Genomic DNA, 13,505 nt, shown 5'->3' with positions numbered 1-13,505 from the left:
CTGCCTACCAGACTCTTCCTCCAGCAGCCTCTCATCTTTGTACCACACGATGCTTGGCACGTGCGCCCCTGCCACTGGGCACCGCATCTCCAGGGAGTCGCTCACATTCACCAGGAGGTCTGTCAAGTTCTGCGTGAGCCGCGGGGCTTCCAGGGCTGGGGGCGGGGTCGAGAGGGAGCTAAGTGAAGCTGCAGAAAGCGGCAGGTACTCTGGGATGGGCCCTCCAAGGAGTAGGGGGTGGGGACGGATTGCGTGAAGCTGAAGGAAGGGTCGGGGTTTGAGCGCCAGGTGGGGAAGGCTGCGCACCTCCACCGTGAGGGGATCGGGAGAGGGGCCGTTCCTGCAGGCTCGGGCTGTGAATGGACGGCTGGGCGCGCGCTGGGCTGCCCGCCTGGGAAGGCTCCTTGGGAAGCGCCGCCCGCCCCGCCCCGCCCCGCCCCGCCCCCCCCCCCGCCCGCCCTGCCTGCCTCACCCTGCACTGAGAGGTACTTCTTATGACAGTGCTTGTCTTGGCTGCGCCGGTCCTGCACCTCGCACACGTAGTCTCCTTCGTGCTCAGGCGCCACGCGGGGGATGGTCAGGCTGAGCGTGGCGTGGCGCGTCCCGGGCGCCGCCTCCTCCAGGCTGGCGGCCAGCGGCGTGGCGAACAGATGCACATTCTTGCAGTCGAGTAGCAGCGGGTTCCCGTGCGCATCGTGCAGCGTGGACAGGTTGAGGCGATACCAGCGCAGATGCTCGTAGGTGTAGTTGTCCGCCTGGCAGCTCAGGCGCACTGCCTGGCCCTCCAGGGGATCCTCCGAAGGCTCTGATGCGATGGTGAAGCCGTCTGGGATGGCTGGGGAGGAGGAGGAGCCACTGCGACATTGCGCCAGTGCTCCCTCACCTGCCCAGGTGACGGCCTTCCCTTTCCCCTTGACCTTTGGACTCACTCGGCTCTCAACCAAGGTGCACATCTCGTGTATCTGGTCAGAGACACCCCTCTGAGCCCTCTTCTCCCCCTCACCAGCCAAAGGGACCAACTCAGGAAGTCAGTCCCTCGGGGTCTGACTCACATTCTTCTCCCTCTCTCCTGGTCAAGCCCCCACCAGGCTGCTGCCCCATCTCTCCCAGGAGCTTGGATCATCACTGAGTTCCTTGTCACCAGACAGGGGTGCCTGAGTCACCGTCCTCCCTCACTGCTGACCAAACCCTACCACTGACCTCTCCTTGAAACAATCTCATTTCATTAGCTTTTGGCAATGCCTTGCTTCCAACTTCCTCTGTCCCTCTGGCCACTCCTTGTCAGGCTCCTGTGGGACCCTCTCCTCATCCCCGAGTGTTCTCTCTGGCTCCCTCTTACAGGTGACCTCATCTACACGCCTGGGCCCAGTGACTGTCCTTTCATGGGCTTCTAAGCTTTCCTGGGGTCACTAACACATGTGAAAATCTGAGGAAACTATGGACCTTCTCCCCACGGCAAAATGCACCCTTGAGCCAGCCACCAGCTGGGATCCAGGGTTTGGGGAGGGGGTGGGAGGCACCTCAAGGGTTGGGGCAGAGGGTGCACTTTATCCCAGTGGACCAACACCTCAGTCCGTATGCCGAGGACCTCCAAATCTATTCCTCTCGCCCAGACCCAGGGGCCCAGTGGGCCCTAGATCTCTTGGGTGCCCCACAGTCACCAGAAACTCAATGGCCCCAACCTGGGTCCATCATCCCTTCCCAAGCCTGTTCTCCTCCTGTGCCCTCCTGGCTTCTGACCTCCACCCAGGCCTGCCCAAGTCACTCACTGGTCACATAGAAGTAGATGAGCCGCTCATCCTGGCCCACTTTGTTGAAGACCACACATTTGTACATGGCAGACACGTTGGCATCTTGGATAACCAGCTTGCTCACCGTCTGGGCAGAGCACAGACACTAGGATCCATTTCATGCCCAAGTTCCCCCACCTGGACCCCCCTTTCTGCATGGAGGTCACTGTGCCCACCAGAGTAATGGGGGAAACTGAGGCTCCAGGCTGGAGATGACCAGAACTCAGAGATGGGGCCAGGAATGATGAGGCAGGGAAGAAAAGGGGAGACCCTGGGGCAGCAGAGAGAGGTGGCTCCCCAGAAAAGTCAAGGGACAGCACTATGGATAGCTGGCATCAGAGATGGCTGAGGTCAAAGGGTGACATTAGGCAGAGCCAGAGAGACCTCTGGGTATGGATGGAGTCAGTTGGTGGCTATGTTGAGGAGGCGATAGGGACCTGGTGGCACTGGGTCCATCTAAGCCAGGGTTAGGATTCAGGCTGTGGTCACGTCAAGGGTCAGGCTGTGGCCCAAGGCCAGCAGCTGGTCACTGTGAGATCATTGTGATGTGCCCATGTTCGTCCCAGGGCTGCCCATAGCACCTGTCCCAGTACCCTGGTTAGTGGCAAGGGGAGGAACTCTGGCCTGGGGGAGTAGGAAGCTTGTGAAGCAGGGGAGGAGAGAGGGCCATAGGCCCTGCCTACCATCCAAAGACCCCCCCCCCCACTCCCCCCACCCCACCCGAAGCCGGGCACTTCCTGGCCAGGCCTGGAACAGGAAGAGGCTCTGGAGGTGTGTAGGAAAACAGGAAGTGACTGTAGGAAGTGGGTGCCTTTGTTCAGTCCCCTCCCCCGCCTGGCCTCCTCTAGGCATTGCCCCCAGGCTGGGCCGGTTGCTCCGTAGTCTTTGGTGGGGACTTGGCTGGCCCCCAGCCCTGAGCCTGCTGGCCCTGGGGCCTGTGGGCAGCTGGGACCCATGGCCTGGCTAGGCGGCCTTGAATCTCAGCTTCCTTGTCTGGGAAGCAGCTGGAGGTCTGGCCCCCCCCATCAACATGCAGGCAGGGGACACTGCAGAAAGGCCACTGACTCATGTGCTGTCCCCAGAACTCTGCAGGCCTGGTAGAAACAGAAAAGGACAGAAGAGGCCCCTCCCACCCCCTTCTCCTTCTCCCCGGCCACTCAATGGCACAGCAGGTCCGGACCTTATTCTTCCCCTCCACAAACTCGGTCCAGGTGTCCAGGCTTTCTATGGGGTTCACAGCGTCCTGTGTGGTCACCTCCCTCCAGTCTCGGCACTGTGGCATGCGGTCTCGCTGCTGCCGCCGGCTGCTGGGGACCAGGATGGGCAAGCACAGGTGAGGGATTTGGGCAGGGAGGGCCTCACTGGGGGCAGGGATGGAGCCTTTGTCATACTCAGGGTCATCTTCTCACACTGTGGTTGGTAAGGCTGGCCCTCGGGCCAGGGTGAGTGAAGGGGACCATGGCTTTGTTTCTGGAACACTGTCTCCCACCCTTTATGCTCAGGGTTCACAACCCATCCTGCATGGGCTGTCAGACACAGCCTTCCCCAGGAGGCCAGGGCTGTGCTCGCAGAGCAGCACACACCCATGGCTCTGTGGTCATCCTCCAGCCTGCTGTGCCACCATCCCCCCCTCACACATGCCCCTTCCTGCAAAGATCTTCATGTCACCAGGGGAAGCCCTCTTGCCCTGTCTCTCTAACCCCAATTCCAGAGCTGCAGGCCCCTCCCACCCCTGCAAGGCAGGCTTGGATCCTGGCACCTTTGGTCTCCCACTGGGATGGGGGTCTTGGGCCCTCAGGGTGTTGTCTGTTGGTACAGAGCAGGATGGTAGAGCATCAGAGGGAAGCAATTTTGGAGGTTCCGGCTGTAGCCTGCAGCCTCGTGGTCTAGAAGAATCTCTCACGAGCCTTGGATGTTGCTGGCTGGCCCAGGCCCACAGGGCACCCTACTGAGCCTCCCCACTGACCACGCCTGGGCCACAGCCCCTCTGCCTGTTCTGTCTCCTGCCTGGGTTCTCGGCTACCATCCCACCCCAGCCTGTGACGCTCCACTCTGCCCACAAAGATCTCCTGCTAAATGGCAAATCCGACCCACCACTCCCCTGCTCAGTGCCCTGCACTGGCTCCCCAGTGCCTTCCAGACCACTGCCCACCTCAGCGCCCTCCTCTCCTAGCCACTCCTTGTCCACATTGTCTCTGCCCTGAGCGTTCTCCCAGCCCGTCTGTCCTCCTGGCACCGGCTCAGGTAGGGGAGTGTAGCCCAGCAGTTGGGCAGGCTCCGCTGCTTACAGCCGTGACCTTGGGAAAGCCACAGCCCTTCTCTGACCTCAGTTTCCTTCTCTCTAAGGGGTCATTGTGAGCGCCGCACCAATGAGCTGACGAGCGTGGCTGCGTGCTGTGTGTGGCTCAGGAAAGTCTCTAAAACTAGCCCTGTTCGCCCACTGGTGGGAGGTGCCCTCCTTGGTGCCCAGAGGCACATCCCACGGTCCTCTTGGGATGATGCAATTATATGTCTGGGGGGCTTTGCTCTCCAGGGAGGTGGGTGGGGGCTGGACCATCTCCAGTGTCCAGCCTGGCCTGACTGATACAAGGGAGGGTCTGAGCCTTGTTCAGTGGGGGTGAGGTCAGGGATTGGCTACAGTTGAATCATGATAGGGTTCAAGTTTAGAGCAGGGCTCTGGAGAGGGGTGCAGGCAGTGAATGGGGGTCACGGCTGAGGCTGGGGCTGGGAAATAGGGGAGGGCAGGCTGGAGCCACACTCACAGGCTGCGCTGGGCGAAGGTCTTGCAGGGTGTCCACGGCCGCCAGTGCCACTGGATGCTGAGTGGGGGGGGCACCCCGTAGGCAGTACAAGTGAGGGCCTGGCGACTGTGGCGGGAGTAGATGCTGGGGGAGGAGGTCTCCTTCTCGTGGATGTGGGGAGGCACTGGGGGCAGAGGCAGACAGCTGATCAGCCAGCCCCACCACCATACCTGCTGCCCACTCTCCCCTCTCCCATCCTGCCCACCCCTACCGTTCACCACCAGCTCCAGGCTGATGTTGCGCCTCAGGCCAGCCGCGGAGTTCCACAGGGCGAGGGTGTAGATGCCTGCACTGGCCTCCGTTACCTCCTTGAGCACCAGCGCATGGGGACTGTGGCGCCCGGACACTGCCTTTCTGTCCTTGTACCTGGCCCAGGAAGGGAGTTCAGGGGGCCGCGTGGATCCCACCCCAGCCCTATCCTGGCACTCCTTCCCTGACAAACCCCAGTCCCTAGAACTGGAATATACTGTTGGGAGGCAGGAAGAGTCCTTGTGCCAAAACAAGAGGGTCCCCCCTGGATCAGACCAGGAGGCTGCTGGGAAGGGCAGCAGAGGAGTAGGGGTGCAGCGACACAGGTCTGGGATGCAGATGGCCTAAAGGGTATAGGAGTGTCTCCAGGCTCCGCCTGCCTGGTCGCACAAGAGAGGCAGGCCCAGGAACGCCTGGAGGTCTGCAGCACACATCTGCCTCCCCTACAGCCCTGTGGTCTTTCCACGAGTAAGGAGTTACTGCACAGTGGGGCTGCCTTCTTTCTGGCCCGCTGGTGGCTGGGGCCAGCCTTCTGTAGCCAGGCTCAGAGGCCCAGCCCAGGGCCTCAGGAGGGTCCTGCCCACCTTCCTGGTCTCTGGCTCCTCCAACCCAGCTGGGCTTTGGCCTCAGACACCCACTGCAGTGCCAGTGGGCCTGGTCTCTTTCTCACAGGCTTCGGGTGGTATGTGCCATGAGGCAGTGGAGGTGTAGTCCCATGGGGCACAGCCTGGACCCTAGCCCCAAGGGGCAGGCCCTGCCTTGCTCTCTGACCCCGGCTCTGCCCTTCCAGGAGCTCTCTAGACATGTGGCTTCCTCACTGTCCCCCAGCCCCACAGGGGGTCTGTGCGCTCACTGTTCCCCCTGCTTGGATACTCGGTCCTCTAGACAGCTGCATGGCTTCCTCGCTCCTACATTCAAACACCCACTCATCAGAGAAGCCTTGTGACCTGCTCCTGGTCCTGGGACCTGTGCCTGCCCATCTGCATGTGGGTTTTCATACACGTCTGCTGACTGTCCATCTCCCCACTCTGAGCTGTGAGCCCCATGAGGGCAGGGACTGTCCCCTACACACAGTGGCACCTAGCATGTGTAGGGGTTCAATGCATGTTTGCTGCATGTGCAAGTAAATGGATGCCTCATACCCCAAAGGGTGGCTCCTCCCCAGTCCTGAGCTGGGAATGTCTCAGGCAGCTCCCTTGGCAACCTGAGCTCTGGACTGCCTGGAAACGGTCCTCCCGGAGGCAGGCGCCTTTCCTGGGCCAGAGAGGTGCCAAGAGGTACACCGCCCTCGGGCAGAGGCCAACAGTGAGGGGATGCAGGGGCATGGCTCTCCACCTTGACACCACAGCCGCCCCAGGACCGGGAGGGATGTGGCCTGCCTAGGGTCGCAAGCAGGGCAGGGCACACACGAGGCTGTGCAGACTGCTGGGCTTTGGTGCAGGATCCTGAGCCTGCAGCACCTGTGATCTCAGGCAAACCCAGTCACCACCCCAAGCCCCGGTGTCCTCCTCCAAAAACAAGGGGCACAAAACACACCATCTCAGAGGGGTTTTGAGGTCTAACCAAGATGCGGCATTTGGTGTCAGCACCGCGCTGGACACACTGAGGGTGCTGTGCAGCTCAGGACCAGCTCACCTGTCTGTCCACTAGATCTCCATCCATTCACTTACTCATAATCCTCACATGATGACCCAGAAGAGAGGGCCCCCGTGGGGCTGTGGTGACCACTAGTGCCCTGGGGCAGGTGTCTTGGGTAGACAGTGGGGCCAGCTGAGCACTTTTTGGAGGCAGGTGTTGGCCAAGTGAGAAGAGAAAGGCCGGGTGGGATGGGAACAGTGAGAAGTAGCCAGCTGCCTAAGGATCTAGCCTGCGCTGGACCCCAGCTACAGCAGAGCTGGCCAGCTGCCCAGAGCAGGGTCAGTCTTGCCGGCCTCGGAGGGCAGGGACAGGACCCCAGGTGTCTCCAGGAGGCCACACCTGTGAGGAAGGCTCCAGGCTGCATCAGCGCCCTTCAGGACCCTGCCCCAGTGGCCCTGGTCCCACATCAGGTGCCCCAATGGACCCCGAAGTCTGTAGCCTCAGAGGTTAGCATCATACCAGGACCAGGACCAGGGCATCCTGGGACCTTCCCAGGAGAAGCCTGCTTCCAGCCTACTGCCAGTGCGTTGGGGTTCCAGCTAAGAACGTGTGGGGCCTCTGCTTGGCCAGCATCAGGCTTTCAGAAATGTCAGCTTGACTGGAGAGAGATGGCTCAGGCTGGGAAGGGTGAGGCTCCTCTGGCCAGCTGGGAAAGGATGGAGCAAGGCCCCTCCCAGGAGGCTTGGGGCTCAGATGGGAATGCCCTTCCTCTTTCCTGGCCTGTTTCCTCATCTGTACCATGGGGGTCAGGCTACAGTGTGAAGTCCCAGGGTTGGGCCACATGGACCACTCAGATGGCCTGAGGGTGTGTGGTGGGTGCTATGTCTTCCTGAGCTCTTGGGGAGCACCCAGCAAGGGCGGAGCCACCACTGAGGGACCCCTCACTGACCCTCAGCACCACAGTAGAGGCCTTACTCTCAGGTCACAGACCAGCCCACAGGCCTCCTGGGAGCGCTCGCTCACTGCCACACAGCTCAGGCCCAGGCAGGGCCTGGCTCCTTGACGGTTTGTGGAACCCCTGTGGCATGTCTGAATTTCTGGTTAGGAGAGTCCTGGGGGTGGCAGCTTGTTAGGTGGGAGGCCTAGGAAACCTGGCCATTGCTGTGGGGCAGGCCAGACCTCCCTGACACCTTCCAGCTGGCAGGGCCCTCAGAGATGGTGAGCAGATGCAGGAAGCAGTTAGATATAGCCCACCACACCCACACATGAGCAGAGGCCCGGTTTACACCCTTTCACAGTTTAGTAGCATCCCAGGCCAACTTTCCCCCTGGCTGAAATGATGCATGATATGCACATTCCTTAGTGTCTTCAGAGGGGCTCCCTACCCGGGATCTTGGGGAGGAGGCCCAGATGCAGGAACTGGTCCCCACGGGGTCAGGGTGCAGGTCCTGACTGGGGGGGATGGGTCCCCATGGGGTCTCGGGGCACAGGCCTGATGAGGAAGACGCTGCCCTCCCCTCCCTGTGGGCCGTCCTGCTGAGCCTGGGTAGTGGAGGGGCAGGAGCCAGGGAGGTACCACTGGAATTCCGGCGGGGGGTACGCTGCCAGCTTCACGGGCAGCTTCACCAGCTCGTCTCCTGCTGTGGCCTCCAGGACAGGACCCTTGAGCCACTCGACGCTGATGAAGGGCTTTTCTGCCAGATGGGAGGCATCAGTGTAAAGCCAAGGCAGGTGTCACTGACACACCACCACCCAGGGATTCCTCGCCACCTCCAGCAGCCAGATTTCTGCACACTAGGGCCTGTCCTGCCCTCTGGGGTGTGGGAACAGGGCAGGCCATCCACTCATGGCCCTCCCTTCCCTCTGGCTGGACTCCACACTGCTCGGGTGTACCATAACCTCTGACCCTGGGGCTCCTGCTGCATAAGGACCCTTATTCCCCAGGCTGGATGACTGACGCTGACCCAGCCCAGGCCATGCTGGACACGACCACCTGACCTCAGGCCGTACCGTGCACAATGACCTCGGTGCTCTCCCGGAATCGCTGGATGCCGTTGTTGGCCTCACACACGTACGGGCCCAGGTCGTGCTGGCTGACGTTGTGGATGGTCAGGATGCTGGAGAGCTCTGTGTGAGTCTGCTGGGAGCGCCGCTCTGGCACCCACTTACCCCGCTCTGCCTGCCCGCGCCCAGAGGAAGCCCAGGGTCAGAGCAGGTGGGCTCTGGCAGAACTGACCACCAAATGCACACACCCCAGCCCAGCCAGTAGTGGCTCCAGAAGCCTCGGACCCAGACCCAGAGTTTTCCTTTGGGTAGGAAAATTCCCCCATCAGACTGGGGCTCCTGGGGCTGCTGGGTCTGCACGTTCTCTACACAGAGGCCAGTGTGTGCCCAGCCAGGGCGGGCATGGACAGTGAGTGTGGACACAGGACAGGTGTGGGCAGTGATGGGGACTCCTGGGGACAGTGCGAGCCCAGCCCCTGGCAGGGCTGCTGACTTACCTGCTTTCCTGGATAGTCCCAGTCGAAGGTAACGCCGGAGTTGAACTCGGCCCACACGGTGCAGTTCAGGACCAGCTTCTCCCCAACCAGTAGCTCCAGCGACTTCTTGGGGAACAGCTGGATGTCATAGAGCTCGTTGCCTGGTGACATATGCACAGTGACCCCCACGCCCCTCACAGGATGGTGCACAGAGTGCAGGGCACAGGGCGCCCACTGAGACCAGCCGTGGCACCTATGTGGCACCTACTGCCCCATTCCTGGGAACTGGGGTCCCCATCCTCTTCCTGCAGTCCTCCTCCCAGAACCTCCTCCCTCACCCTGGGCGGCCCCTACCTGTGATGTGCACGAGGAAGGGATTGGAAAGGAAGGCCTGGCCGCCCCAGGTGGTCTCACACTGCAGGTACAGGGCGTCACGCAGCAGTGGCGTCGGGACCCTCATGCCCCGGCGGTCATCCCACACCACATCCTGCCCATCAGGCCGCAGAGCTGAGCTTTGCTGCAGGACAGGTAGCCGTCAGGGCCTGGCAACTCCCTTCCTCCTGGCCACACCAGTGGCGCCTTTCCAGGGTGGGGAGAGGAGGGCCCAATCCCGGGGTGGGGTGGGGATATGGTTGTACCGAGCGCAGTGTGACGTTGAGGCCGGGGATGGACACCAGGCAGGGGACCCACATGGAGTCCTTCCTGTTGACCAGGAGCGTGTCTGGCTTGTTGATGAACGGCTGCTCCAAGTCTGAGAGGAGGGGGAAAGTTGTGCCAGAAGCAGCCAGGGATCAGGGGGCCTCTGCCCAGGTTGGGTGGCAGGGTGGCCCCATGGGGTCAGCAGGCCAGGAGTGGGGGTACAGGTGCCAGCCGTTCCTCTGGGAGCCCAGGCCCTGTGCTTGCTTCCTGGCAGCTGTGGGAGTGGGTGGGGCCCTCACCTCTCACGAACACGTAGGTGCTGGCCGCAGTGGTGCCCTCGATGCGGGCCTTGATGTACTTGTAGTAGCAGCGGTAGCAGCCTGTGTTGTTGGCACGGGCCTCACGCAGCAGCAGCACTTTGCAGTAGGGCCTGGCGTCCGTGCCCTCGCAGTCTCGCACGACCCCCGTGTCCTCGCTGTCCTTATCCTCTGTGGCTGGTGCGTCCTGAGCCCCTGGCCAGGCCCACTCGAGAGGGTGCTGCCCCCTGGCACAGGACATGGGAGGTCAAGAGGGGCCCCAGCTGCAACCCCAGAGCCTCCCTTGGGGGCCAAGCCTTGCCCAGAGCTTGTCTCATCTGGAGGTCAAGACAGCCCAGCATTTGTGCACACACTGTGGACCCAGCCCAGAGGGAGCGCTCCCTGAGCCCCTGGGCCTCTGCCTGGCTCCTGGGCCTGTGTGTGGCAGGATGGCCTGCAGAGAAGCCCAGGCCTCGGATCACAGCTGGGGCTGCAGGGAGGACACCATCTCTGGGGCCCGTGTGGGTGACGTAGGGTCAGTGTGGGGTGACCCAAGGTCTACTGAGTGATCTGGGGTCAGTGCAGATGACCTGGCTAGTGAGGGGTGGCCTGGGGTCAGTGTCGGGTAGCCTAGGGGTGGGTGCAGTGCGACTGATCAGTGGTCCATGTGGAATGACAAGGGGTGGGTGCAGGTGCCTTGTCTGCAGCACAGGGGATGGTCTGCCCTCCAGGCACCCACACCCAGGCTCCCTGGGAGCCCCCCTAAGCCTTGAGGCCTCTGCCCTGGGGAGGGGCTGCTACGTGGGTCCTCGGCCACCATCTCCTGCCTCCTTGGCCTGCCAGATGGGAGGGACCCAGGCCCCTGCTTCCCTGACAGGGGGCCAAGTACCTGCAGGAGATGGACAGGCTGTCACTGGAGTCAATGACGTACGTTTCCTCCGTGATGTTTAGGGCCGGGGGGGTCATGGAGTAGCCACTCGCCAGGCCTGGGGTGGGAGACACGGTTAGCGTGGTGCTGGGCTGTGAGTTCACATGACGATGCTGATCGGCCCTGATGGGCCTTCCCTGCCCATGGGCCTGAGCAGCACCGACAACGCTCCAAGACAACTGGGAACCTCCACCTCATGCTGACCCTTGCCCCCTGCCCCCTGCCTCTGGCTGCAGATCAGCCCCAGCCCCAAGTGAGCCCTGACCCAGGCGTGCACAGAACCCTGACCTCTGGCCCCACATGAGCTGAGCTGCCCGCATGAAGGCGATGGGAGACCACAGGGCTCGATCTACACTGGGGTGGCCTGGAGTGCTTCACCTTGGCATGGCGACCCCACATGTCTGCGTGATGGCCCTCCTCCTGACCTGCAGACACGGTCACTACCTGTGAGGCGGGCTTGTGCAGCAAAGACCCTCCCCAGACATCAGAACCGATGGCATCTGTTTACCCCTGAAATTCTGCCCTCTTGTGACCAGAATTGCGAACTTGCCCTCTCCCAGGTCTCATGGAGTCCACCTCGGTGTCCTTGGCTCCACCAGCGACCCCTGGCTGCCCCACCTCCTCCAGGCCCCCCCTTCCTCAACCTCCCCATTCTTCCCACAGGGCTCGTCCCCAAACACAGAAATAACTTTGCCTGGCTTGGTGGAAAAGCCTCCTGAGGCCCTCCAGGACCCTGGCCTGCTGCCCACACAGCTCCTTGCCCACCATCCTTCTCCCAGCAGGATGGTGCATGAGTGTGTGTCAATACGTGCACATGTGTGTGTGTGTATGTATGCGTGTGTGTGCATGTATGCACGTGTCAATAGGTGTGGTCTCTGTTGTGAGCGTCTGTATCTGTGGGCTTGGAATCCTGTGTTTGTGGGGCTGGTGTGAGAGTGATGGTGTGTGGCTTTGTGTGTGCATGCCAGTGTATATTTTTGACATGTAAGTGTGTGCGTGCACATGGCCTTGTGCATGTGTGGGACCCTGGTGGGGGTGGGAGCAGGCCTCGGGGGAGGTCTGGACCTGGAACTCTGGCAGATGCATCCTGCCAGGACCATCCTGAGACAACAGGAAGAGAGGACTGTGTGGCTGGGGGCCCAGGGCTGCGTCCTGTCCCTCCCCCCAAGTCCCTGTTCTCCTGGGGGGGTACAACCCACTCTCTTGCCCCAGGACCAGCCTCCTCCAGTCCCACAGGTCCGGCTCCTCTGCCCTCCCCAGCCCAGCTCCCTGGGCCCAGAGTCCTGCCCTGGCAGCCAATGGGGAGGCAAAGCCTGGGACCCGTCATCGTCATTGGTTCTTCCCTCATCTTTAATCTTTAACTTACCAAGGCACTAAAAGCTCCCATCTGTGATTCTCAACTTAAAAAAATTATAAAATACATGATTTCTAAAAGCTGTATATCACACATGTTGTAGACAAAGTGCTTAAGGTGGGCTGCCAAGGTACTACACCACCCTGACCCCAAGCTGCCCTAGGAGATGGCACCTGGGCAGCAAACTCTGCACACCAAGAGCTCATCTTGGCATCAGGAGGACAACACAGCCAGCAGCCAGGATCAGGTCCCCCCTCCTGTCTCTCCCTGCTGGCCAAATCCTTCGAGGTACCACAATAACATGGGTCAGAGGTAGAAGACTCTCCCTGAGCATCTAGTCCTATTGTACAGACAGGAAAACTGAGGCCCTCCAGCCAGATTGTGCTGCCACCCTCAGAAGGCAGCCCTCGCCTGGCCAGCTGCTGTGACCGCTGCAAGATCCCTCCTTAGCCTGAACTGGGTGGGCCCCCTCCTAGTACTCAGGCTGGTGGCCCTGCCCTGGCCCCAAGGTGGAAAGGCAGCCCTGGGCTCTGTCCCCAGGGGCCTTCTCCATGTGGGCTCTGCCCGCAGGTCCACTCCTTGCCAGGTGGGTGCCCAGCCCTCCAGGCACACCAGCAGGGCCTGGGCACTCTGCAGCCCCCACTGCACACCCTTGGGGTTGCTGGGGAGACAGCTCGGTGCCACAGGAGGAGGCAGCCTCACCAGGGCTGGAGGGAGCTCCCTGGGAGGAGGCTCCCCTTGGGCGGTGGGAGGCCGGAAGGAATCCCTAGGAGGGCACCTCTGAGCTGGACCTTGAGGGAGAAGTAGGATTTTCCAGCAGAGGGAAGTGAATAAAGCCATCCAGGCAGACAGCTGGCCTCGAACTACAGAAGAAGGTAGGCTTGGGTTTGGACCTGCGGGAGATGTAAGAACGGGCTTTTGCATGGACCAGTCAGGGGTCAGGCTTGAGATCAGTGAGTGGGCACCAGAGCAGAGGTGTGGTAGCCAGCACCCACCTGCCCTGGGCCTGTGCATGCCTCACAGCGAGGCCTGTGGTGTTGCCCATGGGCCCCCTGGAGGCTGAAAGTCCTCTTCCCTGGGGTGCACATCTGGCACCCTCAGCTATGGAGCTGTGGCAGACATCAGCGCAGCTTCCTTGGATGGCTCTCCTTTGCTTCCAAGATAAAACATGGCACACCAGGCCTCTCCCTCTGTCTACTCCCCTTCTCTCCAGCTTCAAATCCTGACGCATCTCTGAGAGGCATGGACCTCTCACCATCATCCCAAAGTGCCAGGCTTTTCACATCTTGAAATCTTTGCCTTCCTTATCTCTTTGCCCAGGACATTTGAACTTCTCTCCTCCCACGGAACTCCCTCTTTAGGGTCTAGTTCATGAGTCCCTTCCCTAGGG

The 13,505-nt window shown here is 61.4% G+C and overlaps 1 protein-coding gene across 6 annotated transcripts in view; it reads right to left on the bottom strand.

Annotated features, from left to right (window-relative positions):
* FLT4 (fms related receptor tyrosine kinase 4) overlaps positions 1–13,505 on the bottom strand; it is a 40,124-nt gene that overhangs the window by 15,591 nt on the left and 11,028 nt on the right. For 2 of the 6 annotated variants that reach the window (XM_070570035.1, XM_070570036.1), the window contains exons 2-14: positions 10,723–10,819; positions 9,837–10,081; positions 9,537–9,649; positions 9,253–9,415; positions 8,920–9,059; positions 8,429–8,597; positions 7,995–8,112; positions 4,803–4,957; positions 4,553–4,715; positions 2,971–3,097; positions 1,770–1,878; positions 473–835; positions 9–155 (exon numbers count right to left, since the gene is read on the bottom strand). In XM_070570035.1, coding sequence (XP_070426136.1) covers positions 9–155; positions 473–835; positions 1,770–1,878; positions 2,971–3,097; positions 4,553–4,715; positions 4,803–4,957; positions 7,995–8,112; positions 8,429–8,597; positions 8,920–9,059; positions 9,253–9,415; positions 9,537–9,649; positions 9,837–10,081; positions 10,723–10,819 — 2,109 coding nt within the window. The remainder of the gene's footprint in view (positions 1–8; positions 156–472; positions 836–1,769; positions 1,879–2,970; positions 3,098–4,552; positions 4,716–4,802; positions 4,958–7,994; positions 8,113–8,428; positions 8,598–8,919; positions 9,060–9,252; positions 9,416–9,536; positions 9,650–9,836; positions 10,082–10,722; positions 10,820–13,505) is intronic. The other 4 variants (XM_070570041.1, XM_070570040.1, XM_070570039.1 and 1 more) reach the window with 2 other exon arrangements.

The sequence above is a fragment of the Equus przewalskii genome, chromosome 13, assembly GCF_037783145.1.
Source record: "Equus przewalskii isolate Varuska chromosome 13, EquPr2, whole genome shotgun sequence".
NCBI classification, from domain to species: Eukaryota; Metazoa; Chordata; class Mammalia; order Perissodactyla; family Equidae; genus Equus; species Equus przewalskii.
The sequence above is the reverse complement of the archived record's forward strand: the minus strand, read 5'-3'. Positions and strand labels throughout refer to the sequence as shown.